This window comes from Leptonychotes weddellii, chromosome 9, assembly GCF_054177405.1.
Source record: "Leptonychotes weddellii isolate Sample4059 chromosome 9, ASM5417740v2, whole genome shotgun sequence".
In the NCBI taxonomy this organism is placed as follows: domain Eukaryota; kingdom Metazoa; phylum Chordata; class Mammalia; order Carnivora; family Phocidae; genus Leptonychotes; species Leptonychotes weddellii.
The window spans coordinates 99,319,416-99,343,318 of NC_138377.1; the positions used below are offsets into that span (position 1 = coordinate 99,319,416).

Sequence of the window (23,903 nt, forward strand, 5' to 3'; positions counted from 1 at the left end):
GCGTCCTCGCCCGGCGCAGTCACCTTCAGGAGGAAGTGCCGCCGTGCGGAACCCTCCGTCAGGTTGCCCTTTAGGGGAGGACTATATTCCGTGGCGGAAGGACACGTTACATAAAACTCGTAGCTTTGACGCTCTGCGCGGGCCAATGGGGAAGTGGCAAGGCGACAGGGCCCGCCCCGGGAACTCCGGAGACCTCCCTCCCAGACCCCCCGGCGCCGGGGCTACCACCTGTTGCTGCCAACTTGGGAGTGCTGGACGAGGGCTCTTCTCTTGACCCTCGGCCCAGGCTGCCCCAACTGTCCTGACCTAACCGGGCAGTGCCCAGATTTATGGATCTCCAGGAGCATTCCTCCAGCCCCGTCCCGCGACTCCCCATACCTCCGGGTGCCCGCCCCGGCACACACCTCGGAAACTGAGTCGCACAGGAAGTTAGGGAGCCCGAGTTGGGATCAGAAGGTGGGGAGAGATGGAGACTCGTGGGATGGTTGGAGGTCGCCTTCGGAAGGGCTCTAGCACTGGAGCGAGGGGAGAACTAGGGAGGGCGGAGTGTACATGGAGCGGGAGCGCGAGGTCTTTTTGTTCTTAGGGCTAGAACAAGGAAGGACAAGTTGGGGCCAGGTGAATACTTTAGTTGGGGCTGGAATCCTGCAGAGCGTGCCTGAGAGTAGAAAGCGAATAGAAGGTATTAATATTAGTGCAGAACTGACCATCAGGAAATGTCAGAACGTTACAACCAAAAAATCTGCAGGAATCAGCACTTTTGTTTTCAACCTTATGTATTTAAATCAATATCGTTAGAGCTTTCCTTACATCTTTCTCCAAAGTATTTTCCGATTCCCGGTGATTGGTCAACAACCAGTGATGACAGCAGTTATCAATGAAGCAGCTGTTAACTCTTGCCTTCATTAAGCCAAGTTTTGAGAACAGATACAATGTTGCCTCATTAAAAATCGTTAAGACTATTCTCTTGGGTCTTTCCTTTCCCCGGAACAGGAGACCAATGGGTGTGACCTGCTAGAGAGACATCTGCCTTGCAGGGGAATCACAGGTCTTTCATTCCGCTTTCCTGTTGGTTCAGATAAGATGGGACCAGAAAGTGACACCCTAAAAGTAAGTTTCTGTTTGCGATAGAATCCTTCAATTTCTTCTGGATGCTTTTTCTGGTCCCCTTAGTTGTAGATAGGAAGTTGGTTGGCCCTGAGCTAAAAATGAACTAAAAAGAGTGGTGGACAACACTGGGGCGTGGGGGTGTCAGTGAAATGGCCAGTGCTGGACTATGTTGCATTTAAGTTCTAAGTCTAGATGTATTCCCAAGATTGAAAGGCATATGTATTAAACTGAAGAGTCCTAAAAAAATGCCATCCATGAAACTCTGGCAGAGACTAATCCAGCATATCCTTGCTCACATTTAGATGCATAGTGAAAATTTGTCACATGGAAGGTGACTGACATTGTTTTGCTGAAAAGCAGCATAATATACAAGAAAGTTTGGATTCCATCTTAGTTCCAATTCTACTCACTAGTTCTATGACCATATCCTACTCACTAGCTCTATGACCAGTTCCTTAAAAGTAAATTGAAGACAATTCCTGCTTCATAGGATGGGGTTTGATCAGATGATGTATGTGAATGAGTACTGCACGGTGCCCAGCAAGCTTCCCCTTTTTTGGGAATTGACCTTGTGGAGGATGGTCCTCTTGACTAGTGCCAGAACATCCTTCTGAATTCAAGTAACTGTTTGCCTTCACTTGGTCATCCTGAATCTCCACTCCTTTGACCCGGCAACAAGTAACCTCGAGGCTACATGAGCCTGGGGGTGGGGGAACTGAGGCAGAATACAGACCCCCCCCCCAGAAGCTCCTCCCCTAGAGCCAGTCCTTCCACTATGCTCTCTGACCTGGCAGGATGGGAGGGCGAGCTGCTAGATTCACTAGACTGCGTAAGAGTGAGGGTATAGATTGCTGTGTTACCTGTTTGGATTCATGGCCACAGAACCACAGAATCAAATGGTCTAATTCTCGAAGGTCATTTGGAGTCCCTTGATGGGGTAAGCGTGTCAGCAAATGGTACAGGACCCAAACCCCTGGGGTCCAAAGACAAGCTTTGGCCCTGGTGAAGAGGGTGAGGTTTACAGGCTTTACCATTACATGAACTCTGGGCCTGTCTGAAACGGCAGTGTTATTTCTCTTTCAGGCCAATACAGATTTCCAGGGCAGTCCATTGGCCCTGAATGTCCGATTTAAAGCAGAAGTGCTTATCACTTTGGACTTTATATGCCCTTTCCAGAGCCAGACAAGTAGACGTAATTTATTCTATGCCTTCCTTCGGACTCCCAAGAGCTCTTCAAGCTCACCAGGGTGGCACAAGATCTTAATTCCAGAGTTCCCCCACAGAAAACTCCTGGAAGAGAAAGTTGGGCTTTTCAAATTAGGGATAATGAGAGAACAAGTTGTCTGGGAAGGGGAAGGCTTCATGTAGGAAGAGGCATGGAGGGTTGGTTAGGATAGAGATGGGTATGGGAAGGCCATTCCAGGGGATAGGAAAGGTAAAGAATGTTTTCTGAATGCAACTTTATATCTACGTCCCCCCTCCTGAGGAAATGCCCCATCAGCACTTAGAAGCAGAAGGGAAGCTTGAGGAGTCCTTGTTCATTCCAGTAGAAGTACTGCCTAATCAAGGTGACCCTGTCAACCTACGTCACCCATTGCAAGTCTTTCTCTAGCCCATAACTGTTAGGGCTCACAGGACAAAGTCTCCCTAAAGTACTTTAATCCTATCCACCAAGCCAGTCCCATGGAAGCCCTGTGCTCTCTCCTTTTTCCCTACAAGTGTAGCCATAGCTAGGCTCGCTAAGATGTTGGTGGGATTGTAAGCAGACCCTATCCCCCAAAGTAACCGGAGATTTGGAAGACCAAGAAAGGTAGCAGTGAACAATGGATTAAGTGACCCCTTCCCCAGAAATTCCTCCTGCTGCAATTCAGTCAAACTTTTTGCTTGGCACCATACCTCCAGTCTTCATCTCCACGCTCACTGGCTACCAGTAACCTGACCCACTTAGTCTAGACAGGACAGCTAGAACTAAGGAGACTTTGGTCTCTCTCCTAGATAAAATATTTTTGTAGGTAATGCTTTAACTTAAAGGATGGCATCACTGGCCCCACTGGGGGGGGAGGGGGCATGGAGGGCGGAAGTGGTTCTGAAATCTCTGTGGAAAGTCCTATACTCCAGAGAGAATGATGCCCCTTCAAATGAACTGGAGCCGACTTTTATTCCCACCTTTCTGGGGAGGGGCGCTCTGAGGTAATTGTGTGACCATGAGGCTTCCTCCCCACCACTCTCAAATTGGTCCCAGAAGCTGAGACATCTCCCAAACCTCCATGTCAGAATCCATCCTATGAGAAGCTGTTAAGTAACCCAGTTATGACTCAGCACCAGACTCTTTCCTCCCTCTCCCCACTGGCCAGAATGAAAGGCAGAACCAAGCAGAAGGCTCCTCCCCTATGGATGGCCACATCCTCACCACATACTGAGTCAGGACCACACCCTGCCTGTATGGAAAATTACCATGAGAAGGAAGAGGAAAGTTAAACTCCAGGGGTTTTTCAGAGTTCTCAATCCAGAAATCATAGCCATCTACTCTCCACCTGGAACTAATTGAGGAAGATAGTTCTTTCTCTGGCCCTAGCCCTAACTCAGCATGTCGAGGTCTAAATGAACTAAGGCTACTTGGGCCCAGGACTATGTGAAAGATAGGAGGCCACTGTCAACCTGTGTGTGCAGTATTTGTACTAGCCTTGGCCTCTGTGAAGGATGAGCTCTGGTTCAGACCTGGCTTTCACAGGCCCCACCTCCCCACCTCCCTGGTAGGCAGGCCTGGGTCAGAGAAAGAGGCAATCCTCCCTCCACTCTTCCTCCAGGCTGTGGGAGCATTCCTCCCCAGAAATTCAGGGCCCCACCCTGCAAGTTCCCTGCAATGAAGGCATCGTTGTTAGAGAAGTGCCATAGGTTTTAATTAGATTTGTTTTATATCAAATAGCTTTTAGAACTTTTCAGATATGATTATGTATGGCTTTCAAACTGCTTAGATTCAGAGTCCTGTTGCTTTTATGTGGGACACTATAAAATGGTGTATTTAAGGTCATTACAATCTTATTGGCATAAAAAAGACATTATGTATATGCTGTAAAAAAAAAAAAGTGACACCCATGAGACTAGCTCAGATATTTGAGTTTTTTCCTGGTCATATATACTATCTGTGCTTTACTTCTCATTCTATCTATTGCTAGTACTTCCTATAGCAGGTGCCACTGATAAATTGTAAGAAATACTTACAACTGAGAAAAATCCATTAACAATTTCTGAAAACTGAGCAAAAATGTTGTTATATCACTGGAGTGGCCAAGAACCTAGGCTGAGTTGCTGGAACACCTGTGTGCGCAGTCTGAGAACCTCTGAGGAATTAAAACAATGGTTAAGAGCTCAGGTTCTGGAGTTGAGCAGTTCCCTGGTTAAAAACCCAGCACTGCCACTAACCAGCTGTGTGACCTCAGACATGTTATTTAAGATCTCTAAAGAAAACCTATCTTCCATCTTTGTTATCAGGACTAAATGAAAAAATGACTTGTAAAGTGTGAAAGGTTATCTAGCCTAGAAACAGAATAACAGTTCTGGAGTCAGGTCACCTGTTGGTCACTAGCTGTGGAATATGAGTAAATCACTTATCCTCTGTGCCTCCGTTTTCTCACCTACAAAATGGGAATGCCGGCCCCTACTTCATAGGCTTGTGCAAATTATATTAGTCCATACATGTAGAGGGCTTACAATGCCAAGCACACAGTAAGCCAAAGTGTTAGCAAATTATTAAGGTGCTTACTAGTATAATGCCCAGCACTTACCTAGTAAGAACTAAAAAATGTTAGCTATCTCTAATACTATACAGATGAGCTCCTCCTAGGAGACAGGAATTTCAGTCAGGGTGGGCTTCCTGATGGGGCCATTTACTTAGTGGAAGGGTATTTCTCCTAGACCTGAAAACAGAATGGGACAGACAGCCTTAGGAGACTTGTAGAGTCAGAGTGTAACAGTCTTGATTAAGAACGGGTGATGAAGTTTAAGAAAAAGTTCCTAGGGGGACAGACCTTAAGAATGGTCCTTCTATGGGGCGCCTGGGTGGCTCAGTTGGTTAAGCGACTGCCTTCGGCTCAGGTCATGATCCTGGACTCCCGGGATCGAGTCCCACATCGGGCTCCCTGCTCAGCAGGGGGTCTGCTTCTCCCTCTGCCCTCTTCCCTCTCGTGCTCTCTGTCTCTCATTCTCTCTCTCTCAAATAAATAAATAAAATCTTTAAAAAAAAAAAAAAAATGGTACTTCTATGTAAGGCAGGTCAGGAACTACAACACAGGTAAGGTACTCAGGCAAAGAAGGTTATCTCCAAAGTAGGGTGAAGGTAATGAAAGACAATAGGTGGTGTTGGGCGGACGCTGTAAATCAAGAAGCTATAACAGAGGGGTGCCTAGGTGGCTCAGTCGGTTAAGCGTCTGCCTTCGGCTCAGGTCATGATCCCAGGGTCCTGGGATCGAGGCCCGCATCGGGCTCCCTGCTCGGCCAGGAGCCTGCTTCTCCCTCTCCCTCTGCCCGCCCCCCTGCTTGTGATCTCTAATAAATAAAATCTTAAAAAAAAAAAAAAAAAGGCAGCTATAACAGAATAAGAAGCCAATACTTGAAAAGCCAGCCTTGTTTAATGTTTTTTGTAACCTCTGTGCTTATTCTTATCTATTTTTCTTCATTAATATTTCATAAAATATTTGGCAATGTCCAACCTGTCAGAGAACTAACTTAGGGTTATAGGCACATGAAGCACAGCCTGAAAGGCCAGAAGTAGGTTGGCAGTGGGAATTTCAATGAAACAATTAGGTCTCCTAGAAACAGCTGTCTTTTCTTGTAGAATCAAGGGAGGCTGCATTTCTTGAGATGTCAAATTAGAGACCAAGCCAACTTCCTGTACCTTTCAGCTATCTCGCCCTCACCTCCCTTTCCCTAAAGAAATAGTTGGGAGGAAGAGAGAGGGGCCCAACCCCTGAGAGAGCAAGGGAGAGTGGCTAGGTTAAATGCAGAAAGAAGAGAGAGGTCCTAAGGGTAGGAAATCTGAGCTGCTTTGGCCTCAATGGTCCTTTTAAATCTTGAGGAACAGGCATCAGTGGTATTCTCTATCCTTCTGAGTTTGTGTCATCTGCATAACTGATAAGTTTCCCTTCTTTATCCAGTCCACTGAAAAAAATGTTGCCAGATCTGTAGGACACTGCACTAGATGGACTCAGCTCTGACTCCACCCAACATAATTAGTTCCAACCCTGAGGATATGCCACTCTCCCCACCCAACACCCCATTTGGGGGCTTGGGGCAGGTGCTGGGCCAAGGCTAGTCAGACCACAGTGATCATATCCAGTCCACAGCACCTTCCATTTTATTGTTTTATTTACAAACAGGGTGAAGTCAACTGGGAAAATCAGGAGTAGGGAGTCAGTCTGGGCCATCCAAATGTGGAGTGGTTCCTGGGTCAGTCTCCACCATGAAGGCTGCCTCTTCTATCCTTTTCCTGCCCCTTGGTAATGGCCCCTTGATTCCTCAGGGCAGCCTCGCATGCTGCTCCTGAGCCCTTGTATGAGGGCAGATGGATCCTGGGGGAACAGGGGTGGTACGAGGGCTGGGGCCCCCTCAGTTTGTGTAAACCTGAGTTCCGATCACACGCATGATTTCCTTCTGTATCTTGGGGTCCTGAGTATTAATGTTGGCATCGCCCACCTGACCATCCTCATATCTGCCAAAGATAGGGCAAGTGTGAGCATAAGGAGGAGAACAATACCAGAATAATGTCAACCAGTGGAATTATATTTGGAGTTGTGGCCATCCCATCCCAGAAGTTAAAAATCTTTCTTGCTATTCTTCTGGGTGGAAAAGATTCAGCTTATCTCATTTCCTTTAAACAGACCTTGACCTATACCCATCCCCATCTTCCACAGGGAAAATTCCAGTGCCAGCTCCACACAGGTAGCCAGGGACAAGTCTTGGATGACAGAAACAGACTTTCCCAGTAATCACACCATCCCACCCCCACCCTCATTCCTCAGAGTGAGCCCCAAGGTACCCTCCTAGACTTACACAAAGAAGAACCGTGTGCAGACATGGTCAGACACAGGGCACACCCAGATGTTCCCATGCTTCTGGAGGTCCTTAGATGTAATCACTGGGAAAAAGGGGGCCAGAAGTTATAGATATAATGCTTAAGTCACACAGTCCAGGGAGGGGAGGGAAGACATGATGTGTCAACAACACCCTTGGCTGGATCATAAGGTTGGGGACACAGAAAAACAGGGACTGGGTGAGCCACCTACCTTCACAAAGTGCTATACAGTTTAGATTCCGACTCTGCAGGAACCTCGACTGAATGGATCGGGTCTGGAAGAGAAGGAAAGCAGAGCCAGGTGGACTGTTACAGCTTTACCTAGACAGCACGGTTAGCTGCTGATGGCTAGGGGGGATATCTGGGACTCCCCAGACACCACCTCGCCCAAATTTGCTTTCCCATAATCAGTCTGGATGAGTCCATAGCTTCCATCTTTACATTTTCATGTCACTGCATTTAAACTCAGTCTCTGTTTTCATACTTATGACTGAGGCCACATATGACTCTGGAAGTTTGTTCATCTTAGAACATATCTGATTCCTTCAAATGATCTGCAAACTACCCACCTCCCCAATCATCTGTTTCCCCATCCATCTCTGTAGCCTAAACTTATCCCAGGGGAAGGGTTCTGCCTCACTAGAGCAGTGCCAACCAATAATACCTGGGGGATGGTATTCATCCTGTTATATCTCTGGACCAGCTCATCCTTGGAGGGCATCCTGTGCTGTCCTTTTCCCATGCCTGTCACAGAACAACAAATCCAGTTCACTCACCCATTTCTCAAATATTTACTAAGGTGCATACTAAGTGCCAGGCACTGAGCTACACATGTAGTGAATAAAACAAACAAGGTATCTGCCCTGACACAATTTAGTCTGATGGAGACTAGAGCAAAGAACAAGTAATTACAACACAGTATGGTAAGAGGTGTAATGGGGAGAATCTAGAACAATGTGTGAGCTACAGGGGGGAACTAGCCTGCTCTAGGGGTTTGAAGAAGGCTTCCCAGTGACAGCTAAGAAGAACTAGTTAAATGAAGAGGAGGAAAGTGTTCTGAGGTAACAGGACATGGAAGTCCTGAAGGAAGAAAGCAATGTGCCTTAGTTTGTATGGAGCATAGTCAATGGAAGGGGAGTGACAACAGATGATGTGGAAGCTTTAAGCTAGGTCAGATCAGGCAGGCCTTACAGACCATGTTAAGGCAACCGGAGTTTATCCTGAGAACATCAGAGAATTACTAAAAGGCTCTAAGACAGGGGAGGAACACATGAAATGAGCCAGGAATGAGGGGCCCAGGAAAGTGGTATCAACACCTTGGATCAATGCCAGGTTGAGCAAAATGAGTGAAGAGGAAGTGAAAGGAAGAGTGAAGACTCGCTTTGCGAGTCAGATCTGCTCTAGTCTCAAAGTTACATAGAAAACTATGACCAGAGTCACTTAAAAGAAAAGGCAGAAAGCACAGCAGGTAAGTGATGAATAATTTTCCACAAGTAACCACAATGGCAACAACCTTAAGAATCCTGCTTACTTCCTCAAGTCTTTGAGGAAGTGGTGCCAATTCCATTTCCCCCCTACCTAAATCCATAAATCCTCCACCATCCATATCTCCCAGTGAATAGCCCTATTTATAACATTTATAGACTCCTTCTAGATTTTTCTTATTTAGATACAAAACAGTGCTTATGTGCCCCTACTCCCAACTGTTTTTGGCCTGTGACTAAGACTTCAGTCTTTGTACTAAGCTTTCTCACAGACCCAGCCTTATCACAGTCGTGTGTGTGTGTGTGTGTCCCCTTCTGTTAGAGAGGGAGATGGATGAAGATGGGAAATGATGCTATCACAACAGGCCATAAACCCGGCCTCACCACTCCATCCTGCAATTTTCTATTACTAATCCCACTCTGCTTCAATTCTTGGTTTTGTGCTAGCCATGGTGCAGGAGTGCGGATGACTGGACTGACATTCTTCACTGCTCAGGCTGTCAATTCATCAGGCACTTACACTAAAGTCCCATGACAGATTTATGGCCTGAACAAAACTCAGGGCAAGACTTAAATTAATTTCTTCCCCCTACAGAACACTTACCACCCCTCTATTTCCACTTTCTCCATTAGCCTTAACTAGGTTTAGCTCTGAATCCAAACATCATGACCTTCTCATCCTGGGTATTTCAGTGCAAGATTCTGAGTGAAATTCCCACTCAAGTTCTACCCCAGAGGATAAGAAAGAACAATCTGCTTTCTATGGCTGGTCTTTGAGATGGCCCTTATGATACAATCCAAATCCTGTCCCATCCCAATCCTGTTGCACACTGTCCTGTCCATATTGACCCAATGATCTTCTGTCAGTTTACCAAGACCAAAATCTGAGAACATGGTGGCTAGCATAATCCCTTAATGCTTTGTGTCCAGAGTACACACATATCAGAAGTCTCTAAACAGAACTAAACAAACAGATGATTACCATCTTCTTTCTCACTGGCCCTCATTATAACCTGCACACAATGGCCAAGTCACTGGAATAGAGGCTCCACGAGCCAAACGGATGCTCTCTATTTATACCGGCTCCCAGAGGGCACCAAATGCCAAAAAACTAAGGATACCCTGAGGAAGAACAGAGAAAACCAGAGCTAAATAGGGTAAGATGGAAACATATAAGAAGACAGAGTTGGCTAAATGCTAGAGTAACTACAATAAACTGGACATTTGTACACATCTCACATGATAGACCCTCACATATCTTTGGACCCTCAAAGACGCAGTCATTCAAGTAAAGCCTACCTGGTCAATCCAATAAAGTGATAAGAAAACTGGCCTAGAAGCTAGGAGGCCTAGACTCCAATCCTAGCTCTGCTACTCACAGTTGTGTGACCCCAAGAAAGTCCTTTAACTTCTCTGTATGAGCTTTCCTAACTGTAAAGTAATAAGGACTGGATGTAACTCTAAGAGTAAAATCCTATGCCATTTTGTATCCATAATCAATGGACCTCTGCAAGAGGGAAAAGCATGGTGCCATATGATGTTTTTATATAATCAGGAAAGTAATGAAGAAAGATAAGGGGTCAACAGAGATTCCTGGCTCCATATGGCAACTAAAGGGATTCAGGCACTTAGTAAACAGAAGCCAGTGAGAGAGGAAAGAGGGCAGGAACAGGGAGAGAACAGACAGGAAGCAAGAATTCTGTGGGCACCAAGAACCAGAAGAATCTAACTCAGAAAATAAGAGCTTAATGAGGGAAGCTCAGGCTTGGACAAAGATAAAAACTGAGAAACCTGGACAAAGAAGCCAAAAAGACTACCCCAACACAACCCCTACTTTGCACTGCAGGCACACAGAGTAAGATTCATTCACGCATTCAATCAGTATTTATAGGGCACTTACCCTGTGTGGATTCATCATCAGGTTTGGTTCATGACACACTATCATTAATTTATTTATTCATTATCTATTATACCTAAAGACCCAACCTATAAACTAAATCCAAGAACCAAAACATTACTAGTGACTTACACCTAACTATCTGCCTCTTCTTGGAGGTAACCACTATCCTGAAATTTCTTTAGTTTTAGCATACACACATGCACCTAAATGTTTAATTTTGTTTGCTTTTGAACAATATAAAAAAGACATCATTCAGTAGTGTTCTGGGCTTGCTTTTTTTTTTTTAAGATTTTATTTATTTGAGAGAGAGAGAAAACATGGAGGTGGGGGAAGGAGCAGAGGGAGAGGGACAAGCAGATTCCACGGTAAGTGCAGAGGCTGACATGGGGCTTGATCTCACAACTCTGAGATCATGACCTGAGCTGAAACCAAGAGTTGGACGCTTAACCGACTGAGCCACCCAGGTGCCCCTGGGCTTGCCTGTTTTAAAATCAACTAATTACTAAGATTTTTCCATATAGTTGAGAGCCACTGTTCATCCATTTTCATTGCTAAATAATAATCCACCCTGAGAATATACTAAAATGTATTTATCCATCCTCCTGATAATCTGATAATGAGCATTTGGGTTGTTTTCAAGATTTGCTATTGCAAATGGTATTGTTTTGAACATTCACGTACACCTTTGGGTGTATGTAGGCAGGAATGAAAATGCTGGGTGGCTGGGATAAAATTTTTCAGCTCTATGAAATTTAACACCAAATTATTTTCCAAAGTGGTTATACCAATTTATATCCCCATTAAAAATAAAAGAGATCCTGCTGATCTACAACTTCTAGAACCATTAGAGGTATTACCAGATTTCTTGATTTTTGCCAATCCACATAGATGCTAAATAGTAAGTCTTTTTGGTCTTGATTTTATTTCCTTGATTAATAGCAGTTGAGCAGCTTTTCATATTTTTTGGTCATTTCTTCAGTGAAACGCCGGTTCATGTCATTTACCTATTTCCCTATCAGGTTGTCTTTTTCTTATTGATTTTTAATTATTTTATTTTTTAAAAAAATATTTTATTTATTTGAGAGAGAGAGAGAGCACAAGCAAGGAGAGAGGCAGAGAGAAAAGCAGACTCCACACTAAGCAGGGAGCCCGACATGGGGCTTGATCCCAGGACCCTGGGGTCATGATCTGACCTGAAGGCAGATGCTTAACTGACTGAGCCACCCAAGCGCTTTGATTTTTAAAATACATTTTTATTACTAATCTTTTGTAGTTAAATGTGTTGCTAAATGTCTTCTCGTTTGTAGCTTTTCACTTTCTTACAAAGTCTTCTGATGAACACAAGTTTTTAGTTTTAATAAAGTCAAATTTACTGATCTTTTATGATTTATAATTCTATTTCCATTCTCTGGGTAATTTTGTATAAGACTGTAATAATTGGTTTGGTTTGGTTAAAGTTTGGTGTAAGACTCACTTATAAAACTAGGGGCGCCTGGGTGGCTCAGTTGGTTAAGCGACTGCCTTCGGCTCAGGTCATGATCCTGGAGTCCTGGGATCGAGTCCCGCATCAGGCTCCCTGCTCGGCAGGGAGTCTGCTTCTCCCTCTGACCCTCCCCCCTCTCATGTGCTCTCTCTCTCAAATAAATGAATAAATTTTAAAAAAATCTTAAAAAAAAAAAAAAGACTCACTTATAAAACTATCTAGGCTCAGTGAGTTTTTTGGGTTTTTTCTGTTGTTAGAGTAGTTTAAAATTTAGAGACTCTTCTAAGTTCTATGATTCTGGACCTAAGTTTTCCTATCTTTGTAACAGTTAAATTACTGGAGAATACTAAATAATAACCTATAAAGAATCTAATACTGTCCCTTTTATATGGCAGATGTATAAATATATGGTGGTTATCCTTTATACAGAGACTATACAGAACAAGAACAAAAGAAGACTGAAAAGGAACTAAGACATGAACCTGGAACACTGAGAGAGCTTCAAGTCAGATTCGTTTTCTGAACAGAACAAAGCTGGACTTATCTCCTGACTAGAATATGGGCTTCATTCATGCCTTATCTTTGGAATACAAGGCTTTCTCTTCCATCCAATGTAACTATTATAATATTATGTAATTATCAACAGTTTAAATTTTAAAAGGTAGTTGTCAGGGAGAACAATGTCTCCAGACATGTAAGCCAATGGAAGTTACTCAAGCCTTCAAGTGTATTCATATATAAACTCACATGCACGTGGGCACATACACCATCCATAATAATGACAGGCTACCGCTAACACCAAAAATGTAGTCTACACAAAGCCTCATTTCAATCTCCCAGTTAATCCCTAACTTAACCTCAGAGTCAAGCCTCTACAATGAATAAAACTATCCCTATGGAGAAGAGGACTATCTAAGAGAAAGGGAGACAACTGGCCTCGCCTTGTAAAGAATCTAAATTTCTAATAAGAGGAGGCAGAGAGACAGACTATGTATCTATGACTGGGGAGAGAGCTGACAAAGACCAAGTATCCATGATGAACGAGGAGGAGACAGCATAGATTATGTATTTACAAAATGAATGCGACGTAAATACAGTCAAAGTGGCCAGAGAGTATTTCTTACCTGAGTATCCAAAGGAAATACTGGAGATGGGGCTCAGGTAGATGCCTTTGCCATACGCTGCTCCATGCAGCTTGCAGGGAAACACCAGGATGAGCAATATGAGCCTGGGCCCTCCCATGGCTGTATATTAGGCAGCCACAAGGCTTATCCAGCCCTCTGTCCCTCCAATTACCTTCTCACTCATTCAGATAACACTAGGAACCTACTCTTGAAAAGCTGATTGGCTGAAAAGTGGCTGCAGATTAACCCCTTTGTCCTACTAGATATTGATGTCTTTGAAAGTGAGGAGTGGCAGCGCCACTGAGTCAGTCCCTCAGAATCCATACTCCTGTCCCCAGGCCTTGGCACATATGCAGATTCCAAAAAAGGAACTATAGAACAGGTAGCCAAGAGGAGGGACAATATGCATTCCTTGGAGGCTCACAGGCCAAAGAAACAAGTCTTTCATATCAATTCTCTGAATTGACTGAATGACAGTCACATAAATTAAAAAGCTTTGTCTAACAGGTTAATTCATCACAGTGGCTGCAGTTAGCAATTCATATTCCTGCCTATTACTACAATCCCGTTCCCAAAACCACCAAAAAATACAGCCTGGGGTCAATGATACAACAGCCACATTCATTCTATACAAACAATTTCAACCTCTTTCCTAGGGAAGCCCCACAACAGGCTAGATTTGAGGATGCTGAGGCAAAAACAGCTGAGTACTCTAGAGCAGCCTTCCCCAAAACTGAGTGGGGCAGGGAGGGGGTGTGGAGAGAAAGGGAAAGGGGCACAGCCTCACCTGCAGTTTGGTGTAGGATGCATTGACCAGCCCATTGCGCAGGATCGAATGCCAGTTCTCAATGTGGGACCCACTGTAAGGCAGGGTAGAAGACATGTGTCCTCACAGTATGAGGTTCCCAGAAGCACTTCTAAGACTGCCACTCCCACCCATCCTCACCCACACAGGACATGATGATAGACACAGATACACCTAGTGATGGACGTGCACATGGATACAGTCACAGGCATGCAAGATATGTGCATGTGGCTAACCCTCCATCTTAATTTCCAGTCCCATCCTTTTTTCTGTGCTTCAGGTAGTCCCATCCTAAATCCCCAAATGCTGGTTCAGCATTTTGTCTATTTTCCTGATATTTCAAGTTAAGTAGATGCATCTCACACTCAACAAATTATCACTGATCCCAAATACGGCTGCCAGTCCTGATTTGACATCTATTTTAAGAAAAGGGCACCACTACGCCCTTCTTAATCTCTCTCTCACTTTCTCTCCTCTCCCACAATTCGGCATAAATCACTGATTTCCTTCCAAGTAGCTTTCAGATCTATGTCCTCTGATCTGTTCCTTCAACCACATCTTTTTATATGTAAATGTCATTTTTCTTCAACTATAACATAAGTAGCTTGAGAGTAAAGACCATATCATATGTATCTTTTTACCTTCTACAGCACCTACCATAATAATAATAAATATTTGACTGATCAGTTAGTGGACATAGGTAACACACGCTCATATACCTCAAGTGAAGTTGCCCTCCCATCCCCCTGAATTATTTGTTGTCCTCCCCACCCCCACCCCCAGTCCCCACCCTCCTCACTGGAAGGCAAAGGTGCTGCCATAGAGCTTCTTGGCGGTCCGGAACCGAGCCTCCTTGGCAGGAGGGCTGCTCAGCAGGAGGAACTGGTGTGAGGTGTGCATGAACTTCAGCTGCTGCCCAGGGTGGGGGTCGGGTCAGGAAAACAGAGCAGAAATGGAGATCAGGGAGGGAAGGGTTGGGGACAGGGAGCAAATCAGGCTTGCACTGACTCCAAATAAAGAGATTATGCTTAGGTCCAAAGACTACTGTTGATGGACAGAGCCAATGAAACAAGTCTAGGACCAATGTGGTTAGCTGGTTTGGAGCCCCTCCCTGCCCCTCACCAGAAATTTCAAGAGTTTAGAAGAATAGTCACTTACCCTGCTGAGAGGTAGTTTGACAATGTGTGACCTGTTGCTAGAGATGATCCTAGCATAAAACAGAAAAAAAAGGAATGGAAAGAATGAATGTTTGGCCAGACCATCCAGAACAAAGCAGCAGCCTTGCTGAACCCCTGGGAGAACAAGCAAGGATTCCAGGGCTGTCTGCCTTGTGTGAAATGTTCAGATCACTATCTGGGTACTCCTGGGGTGGTAATGCTCGTGAGAAAAATGTAAAAGGGAAGCTACCGACCAGAGACCAGCTAGTTACTGGGTAAACGATGGATGAAAGACAGGGATGAAAGGGAGACTGCTACATCTAGGAAGAGAAAAGGATAATACAAAAGGAAGAGTACATAAGATCAGCTACAAAAAAAAAAAAAAAAAATCAGAAAGCAGGGATCTGTATTAGCAGGGTGACAACTTGTACTTGGAATTTAGAGACATACAACTGGGGCTCAAGAGCCATCCCATCTGAGCTCAGAGGAAGCCTTCAGGGCTCTTGAGGATGGGGAGGAATGGAAAGAAAGTTACTGTTTGGGCTGGAGAAAAAAACAGAAGAAACTACAACAATCTTCCTGAGGATTCAAGGACACATTGGGCTGTGTGTCGGCTGAACTCAGAGCACAGGAGAGAACAAAGGCATAAAACAGTGAGGACTCAGCAAGGCAATGTTATCTCATGTAGCGGATACAGTTTGGTTCTTTGGGCTTCACCCATTTACTTGTGATGCCATCCTGGATAGTCTATGCCTGATCACTCCTCATGCTATGTGGGAGCATGCTGCATTGAGAAAGTACTGATGTCAAAAGCTGACTAGGAAAAGAGGGGAAAGCTATGTCAGGAAAACAACAGAAATCAAGATCAGGGAAGGAGGGCAGGAGGTGGAGGGCAGAAGAAATGTTCAGGATCTTTGTTAGAAAGGAATAATAATAGTGCCTCAAGGCTCTGGACAGTGTACAACAACAGGGAAGGCCTTGAGATGGGGAAAGGGAGTAGAAGAGGGAGACAGACTTCTCTGGATGCACAGAAAACTGAGCTGTAACAGTACTAATGCTTACATACAGAGGATACTTAAAAACCTATTGGGAAACAACACCTAAAGAGAACCCGAAACATGATGTCAGAATTTGTGAGTTCTTAGTAGGCTCTGAGTTCTTTTCAGGGCAGTATATCAATAAAACCCCAAGAAAAAGCAGCCAGAACATCTATAACCTCAGGGACGATGCTAAAACTGCCTCTAAAAGAAGGTGTAGGTTCCATGTCTAATATACACCCCCACACCTCCCTTCCAATCCCCGAAGGATGAACCATTCTATCCATACTACTTACCACTGCAAGAGAGGATGGGCCAAGGGATCCAGCTTGTCCATCTGCTTCTTGATTTCTAGATATGAGCCCTGTAAGACAGAGGCCATAAAGTTACCTCCCAGGAGAGGTGGGGCCCTCCCACTTACAATAGACTGACTATCAGGGCCCAAGGGCAAGGTAGGCACCGTAGGCCACAGAGAGGCAAGCGGAGATGGGGTTCCCACCCTCAAGGAGCCCAGTCAGATTGAGAAGACTCATAAATAAATATGAAAATGACTGAAAATGCTTACAAAACAACATGCAGGTGGGTCTCCCTCATTTTATGCAATTCCTACAACCCTAAAAAGTTGACTTTAAATCAAAAATAAATAAAATCAATGTCCCAAAAAGATCAGGCTAAGGAATCCTGTGGTAAAACTTTACATAAAGCAGAGTCCTTCTGACAAATCATCCCTCCTAGGTATATCTTATGTGTTAATCTGAACTGTGATAATATAGGATTTGCTGAGAAGAGGCCCACCTGTAAATGTGAGTACAAATGAATGTCTATTCATGCAGAGATTGCAGACGAGGGGTGGGGAAGTCTGGTGAGGGGCAGCCTTGAGTCAAAGGATGGTCACTGCTCCATGTGGCTGCCCCACCCCTAGAAGGACAGAAGATGTAGGCCCCTGGGGCTAGTTCCTTACGTCCAAGCCCCCTCCTCACCCTCCCAACCCTGGGCAAAAGTCTTTCCCTCACTTCTCTAATTCCCTAAGAATTATGGGGAAAACATTAAATATGAACAACTTGTGAAGGAACTGGCAGCAAAGGTAAAGGTTGAGAGAGACATCAGGAGTGAGAAAGAGGAATAACAGAGAACAAGGACTGGGAAGGCTGAAGAGGGAAGACTAAAGAAAATACAGTGAGGAATCTGAGTAGCATTTCTAAATCTTCACTCCATTCCCATGGATTCCAAGCACAACAGGGCACTTAAGCAGGACAGGCAGAGGGCAGAATACCTGGGTCATCTCCCGGATGGACATCACACTATCCAGAGCTTTCTGAAGTCGCTCATAATTCTTCTTCTGTGGGGAATCAATAGGAAGAGAAGACCCAGATGAAGAAAAGTAGAGGAGAGTAAGATGTAATGAAAAGGGAGGGCCAGATGTACAAAAGAAGTCTAGGCCCCAGGGAAATAGCATGTCATGGAAAGAACACAGATTGAATGTCAGACAGTTCTGGAATCACCTGCTACTTCTCTTTTACCAGCTAGAAGTAATAGGGGAAGTTACTTAACCTCTTAGAACCTCGTATCCCTGTATGTTAATGAAGATAAAAATTCCCACTACACTCTCAGAGATGTTCTGAGGACTAAATAACATATGTAAAGAACCTATATAGTGCCTGATACATAGCAAGAAGGGTAATAGTGAGGCACTCTGCTGGGTACTTGTGATGGTTAATTTTTTTTTTTAAGATTTTATTTATTTGACAGAGAGGGAACACAAGCAGGGAGAGGGAGAAGCAGGCTTCCCGCTGAGCAGGGAGCCTAACTTGGGGCTCGATCCCAGGACCCTGGGATCATGACCTGAGCCAAAGGCAGACACTTAACGACTGAGCCACCCAGGCGCCCCTTGTGATGGTTAATTTTGTCAGTGGTTAATCAAGTTGATCTAACTGGGTCATGGAGTGCCCGAACATTTTGTCATGCATTACTCTTGGTGTGTCTGTGAGGGTGTTTCTAGATGAGATTAACCTTGGAATCAGCAGACTAAGTAAAGCAGATTGCCTGCCCTCATTTGGATGGGCCTCACACAATCAGTTGAAGGTCTGAGGAGAACAAAAAGGCCAAGGAAGAGGGAACTCTCCCTGCCTGACTGCTGAAGCTAGGACACTCACTGGTCTTTTCCTACCTTTGGACTGGAATTGAAAAATCTGCTCTTTTTGGATCTCAAGACTGCCAGCTTTTGGATTGGAATTTACACCACTGGCTCTCCTGGGTCATCAGCTTGCCAACTGCAGATCCTGGGACTTCTCAGCCTTCGTAACTGCACGAGCCACTTCCTTCTAATAAATCTTTTTCTATATACATCTCCTACTGGTTCTGTTTCTCCGGAGAACCCTAATACAGTACTTTACATATATTATCTCTCATTTTTATAACAACCTGCAAGATAGGTATTATCCCCTTTTTACAGATAAGGAAATCAAGGTTCAGAAAGGTTAAGCAACTTTTCTTACACCATTCAGCCACGGAAGAGTAGAACCAACCTCAAATGGAATCCAGGTCTGTCTGGTTCCAAAGTCGATATTCTTCACTACTAAAACCCAATAATGTTAATTCTTCTCTCCTCCTTCTAACAAACTCAGTTAGTTAAAACAGCTAAAGCTTGGGGTTTAAGAGTTCCCAACAACCAAGTGTTCCATTCCTTCTGTCCCGCATTCCAAGCTATTATATACACTAGAACGACAGCCCACAGACTCCCACTATCTCTTATCATTTCTATTCCTTAGCCCTGACTTTCTTCCCAAGCAACGATACCTTGGGGTTAAAGGCCAGAGTCTTGGGATCAGTGGGGTCCACCACAGACGGATAAGGCTCAAAGATGATGCTCTTTCTAGGGGACTCCAAAGCTGCCCTACACATGGCCACCAACAGATCCACCACCTTAGGAGAAAAGAAAGAAGGCAGAAGCTAAAGGATCTCCCAGAGCTGGGAGTCACATAGTATCCAGCATAGGTCCACCTTTTGGAGGCTCTCAGCACTTCTCTCTGCTGTTCTTTTTAAAAAGCAAATATGCTTATGGTTTCATTAGAAAATACAGGCTGCTTATAAAAATTCAAGTAACATTGAATTAAAAAGTGACTAAAGAAAAGACAAAAATCATCCCCCACCCCCAAACAAATCTCACACATCACAGGTACTACTGTTAAGTCTGATGTCTATCCTTTCAGATTATTCTTCCTATGGAACTAGTTATTTTATTAAATAGGCAACTGAAAAAAAAACTACACTACACTTACTGTTGCATTATCTTTTTTATATATAATGTTCTACCCATAAGTAATAGCTGTATAGTATTTCCACTGTAAGGACATGCCATGGTATCTTTAACAGAACCCCAGAGATGGAATTGTATCCATGTTTTTTTTTTCACTATTACAAACAAGAGTATCTTGAACATTCTTACACACGTAAGCATTTCTGGAGGTTAAATTGCAAGGAGTGAAATTGCTAGGTTGCCTGGCCTTTCTTGATGCCAGTTCTCCAGCAGCTTTTCCCTCTCCCATACCTCTGCTCCAGTGGCGACCTCCTCTGCAGCTCCGGACATGACTCCCAGAGTGTAGAAGGAGAAAACACACAGCTCACGAGTACAGACGGCTGGCTGGATGGACATATTAAACAGACAGTAGTGGCACAGGGTGTGCAGTAAGAAGGTGTTATAGAGAGGACAAATCTGACCTCAGACAACTCTAGAATGAGGTAGGAATTTGGGGCCCTCTACATCATAAGAAAACTACAAATTAGTCTTAATTAAAACGCCTTATGTATAAGTTTGAGAGATAATGCTATCTTCTCTATGAAGCCTTCCATGACTTCCCTAGGTAGTTAGATGTTCTCTGTTGTGAGTTTCCACAACCCTGCTCGTGTCTCCTCTCCATACTTACAGTGCAGTGTCTGTCCACCTACCTAGACCTGGGAGTCCTTGAGAACACCATTATATGCAATCATCTTGATCAATATCTGATCCCTATTTTTAAATACTGGGTGGGGGTTATAACTTCAAAAATGTTCATATATCCTCATCTTTCCAAACAGGACTGCTGAGATTTGTTTTCTGAGAAAAACAATTATTTCTAGAGTCTCAGGGAGTATGGACAGAATTCTACCTTTACCATAGACCTAGGAAGAAAGGCGAGATGAGGAGTGAAGGGCCTTGGCTAAGGGTCCAAGGGAAGAGGGTCACAAATTAGGGCATGTACCTTGAGCATGGACCCATTCTGGAAGACATGCTGCTCATCACACACCACACAGTACTCATTCAACGTTGGAATCCTCTGTTCTGCATACTTCATGATCTTAGGAGAGAAGAGATTGTATCAAGTCCTTTGGAAGTACAGGCACAGGTAAGGGAAATTATTTAAGCTTCTTTCCAGCTACTCTCCCTACTCCCAGCCCTGTGCCTAAGGCAGAATCTATTTTTGGGCCCTGCGCTTAGTTAAACTGATGGCCCAACTCTAGAGCTGCAACTATATATTACAGTAAACACAGGAATAGCCATGGCAGAAGACCTGAGTTAAAATCCTACCCCCCTCTACCACTTGATAACATATATAACTTTGGGCAAATCAGTTAACCTGAGCCTTGTTTCTTCATTTATAAAGTGGGTATTATTAACCCCACAGAGGAATGGAGATTAATGAGATAATTTCATGAAAGTATTTTTTTTTAAAGATTTTATTTATTTGACAGAGAGACAGCAAAAGAGGGAATACAAGCAGGGGGAGTGGGAGAGGGAGAAGCAGGCTTCCCGCGGAGCAGGGAGCCCGATGCAGGGCTCGATCTCAGGACCCTGGGATCATGACCTGAGCCGAAGGCAGACGCTTAACGGCTGAGCCACCCAGGTGCCCCTTCATGGTAGTATTTTATAAACATTAACAGGTACTACCCAAACTATTAACCTTAGTTGTGGTAATTACAGATTGTTCCTCTGAGATAGGTGAATATTCAGTCCATGATTACATGGTAGGAGGCCTGAGAAGCCATTTCAACTACCCAGAACAATCAGCCTGTCCACTGGTCAAAAGCATAGATACAATTCTGTTGGGAAGAGAGCACAAATCCAGAGCCGTTTGGCAATACCCTAAAAAAAAATTGTTTTAACTTAACATATAGTGTTTTATTAGTTTCAGGGGTAGAATTTAGTGATTTATCAGTTGCATATAACAGCCAGTGCTCATTACTAAAGAATTTTTTAAAACGTCCTGTCTAGGGCGCCTGGGTGGCTCAGTCGTTAAGCATCTGCCTTCGGCTCAGGTCATGATCCCGGGGTCCTGGGATCGAGCCCCGCATCGGGCTCCCTGCTCCGCGGGAAGCCTGCTTCTCCCTCTCCCACTCCCCCTGCTTGTTCCTGCTCTCACTATGTCTCTGTCAAATAAATAAATAAAATCTTTAAAAAAAATAAAACGTCCTGTCTAGGGGCACCTGGCTGGCTCAGTCAGTGGACCACACAACTTTCAATCTCGGAGTCATGAGCTCAAGCCCCACACTGGTGTAGAGCTTACTTAAAAACAAAAACAAAACCTAAAAAAAAAACAACAATAACAAAATAAAACCACACTCTGTCTTTGTTTTTTTTTTTTAAAGATTTTATTTATTTATTTGACAGAGAGAGACACAGCAAAAGAGGGAATACAAGCAGGGGGAGTGGGAGAGGGAGAAGCAGGCTTCCCGCTGAGCAGGGAGCCCGATGCGGGGCTCGATCCCAGGACCCTGGGATCATGACCGGAGCCCAAGGCAGACACCCAACGACTGAGCCACTCAGGCGCCCCAAACCACACTCTGTCTTACCATGACTCTTTCTATCAGGTACCAGGTTTTGTATGAATCAAGTTGTTCCCATTTCACATACTTTTGGGCTGGTAAAGGGACATGCAAGGGCTTTTATTCACTCAGATGTACTGAATGCCCACTATGTACCCCGTTTGGTGAATGGTTTCCTTGATTATGCAATAACATAAAAGATTGTCTTCTCAAACCCTCAACACCAACAAGGGAGATGTGGCATGTATACAAATTAATTACAACTCAAAGCATATGGTATGTGACACACAGGTGCCATACAAAACAGCAAGCATCTTAAGAGTTCAATGAGAGAAGAGATCACTCCAACCTAGTATGATTGGAGTAATGGAGAAGAATTTTATGATACAGATAGCATTGAGCCTTGACTGCAAAAGGCAGATATGGGGAGGAAGGCCAGAGAAGGGAATGATGGGAACAAAAATAATAGAGATGCAAAAATCAAAGAAAGCATGTCCAGGGAATAAAGAGATATGAAAAAGAAATAACCCAGTAGTAGCTGAGCAGTGAAAGCGGTATAGGGAAAACTGAAGACCACTTGAGTGAGGATGTTGGGGATCATAAGGAAATCAGTGTCAATCCCTCTCATATCTGGACACCAATGCACTTAAAATTTGTCGTGCATCATTTGGCACTTGATCAGACATGATCTGTTAGCGTCTTCCCAATAATGCCATAAGCTTCCTGAGGATGGGAACTATGCCTTCTTTTCTCCTATCCACACAATGCTTAGTACAGTTCTAAGAGCAGAGCAACTCAGGAAATATCTGTTAACTGACTGAGGAGCTGGGAGATGTTAGGGGAACAGATGAGTCAGGTAACAGGGGAAAGGCTTAGGAATGAAGCTTTGAACTCAATTACCTGGACAAGGAATCCATATTCCAGAGTGGGGATGTTCTTGCAGTGACCACTGACCTGATGAGAGTAGAAAGAGAGACATCATGAGCCTCCTATGAAGCTGGTGCCTAGAAAGACCTCACACTCATCACCTAGGATTCTCCAGAAATAGCTACGCCCTACCTCCAATTAGCCTAAATAATCCCAAACCTGGAGAGAAGACCTTTAGACATTTTTGCCAAAGGTTCCTACCTTCTTCAAGGTAGGCAGATAGGTTAATACAGCAGCTGATGACCAAGTCCTAACCACAACCTAATAAAATCATACATGACATCTTGGGATGCCCAAGCTCAGACTCCCTGCTTCACGGCCTACTATCAGAGAAGCTTGCCAGACAGTTATGTTTTCAGCTATTAAAAAATGTGCTCCATTCTACCCATTCATGGTACATGTCCAAGTTTGATTTAGGATGCCTGAAAAACCATACTCCCACCTCATGTTGAGAAGCTATACTCCCACATTTCCATTCCCACCCTCCTGACACCCAAGTCAAACCCTCCCCAGCCCATGTACCAAAGGAGAGGTCCGTGCTGGGGGAGGGAGGCCCACGTGCTGGGGGCACAGGAGACCTGCCTGGGGACTGGGAGGGTAGCCAAACACCTCCACTTTGGGGTTCTTCATGGTGCAGGAGATGGAACGGTTCATGAGGCGCCCAACTCGAAGCTCTGGTACACCCAGTTTGCCTTTCAGCATGGAGTCCTGTATGATAGGGAAACTGGGAGATCTGGAGAGAGAGCAAAGAGAAGTGATGAAACTGCGGATTCAGAATGAGCCCTAGAAGAACACTGGAGAGGGGCGCCTGGGTGGCTCAGTCATTAAGCGTCTGCCTTCGGCTCAGGTCACAATCCCAGGGTCCTGGGATGGAGCCCCATATCGGGCTCCCTGCTCCACGGGAAGCCTGCTTCTCCCTCTCCCACTCCCCCTGCTGGTGTTCCCTCTCTCACTGTATCTCTCTCTGTCAAATAAATAAATAAAAACCTTTAATTAAAAAAAACAAA

The 23,903-nt window shown here is 44.5% G+C and overlaps 1 protein-coding gene and 1 long non-coding RNA gene across 11 annotated transcripts in view; one reads left to right on the forward strand and one right to left on the reverse strand.

The window, feature by feature from the left end:
• Nucleotides 1–155: 155 nt before the first annotated feature.
• Nucleotides 156–18,512, forward strand: LOC145723560 (uncharacterized). The gene is made up of 3 exons (XR_014148717.1): nt 156–456; nt 994–1,110; nt 12,477–18,512. It is a non-coding gene; the product is annotated as an uncharacterized LOC145723560 (long non-coding RNA).
• Nucleotides 6,441–23,903, reverse strand: part of PARP6 (poly(ADP-ribose) polymerase family member 6) — a 28,263-nt gene continuing 10,800 nt past the window's right edge. For 4 of the 10 annotated variants that reach the window (XM_081831347.1, XM_081831348.1, XM_081831349.1 and 1 more), the window contains exons 10-24: nt 23,419–23,629; nt 22,870–22,923; nt 20,409–20,504; nt 19,718–19,810; nt 18,967–19,092; nt 17,444–17,509; nt 16,467–16,534; nt 15,135–15,183; nt 14,776–14,888; nt 13,959–14,031; nt 13,172–13,241; nt 7,845–7,924; nt 7,392–7,455; nt 7,159–7,243; nt 6,441–6,817 (exon numbers count right to left, since the gene is read on the reverse strand). In XM_081831347.1, the coding sequence (XP_081687473.1) occupies nt 6,715–6,817; nt 7,159–7,243; nt 7,392–7,455; nt 7,845–7,924; nt 13,172–13,241; nt 13,959–14,031; nt 14,776–14,888; nt 15,135–15,183; nt 16,467–16,534; nt 17,444–17,509; nt 18,967–19,092; nt 19,718–19,810; nt 20,409–20,504; nt 22,870–22,923; nt 23,419–23,629 (1,351 nt within the window). In that variant the 3' untranslated portion in view covers nt 6,441–6,714. Of the gene's footprint in view, nt 6,818–7,155; nt 7,244–7,391; nt 7,456–7,844; nt 7,925–13,171; nt 13,242–13,958; nt 14,032–14,775; nt 14,889–15,134; nt 15,184–16,466; nt 16,535–17,443; nt 17,510–18,966; nt 19,093–19,717; nt 19,811–20,408; nt 20,505–22,869; nt 22,924–23,418; nt 23,630–23,903 lie in introns of those variants that run through there. The other 6 variants (XM_081831351.1, XM_081831354.1, XM_081831353.1 and 3 more) reach the window with 6 other exon arrangements.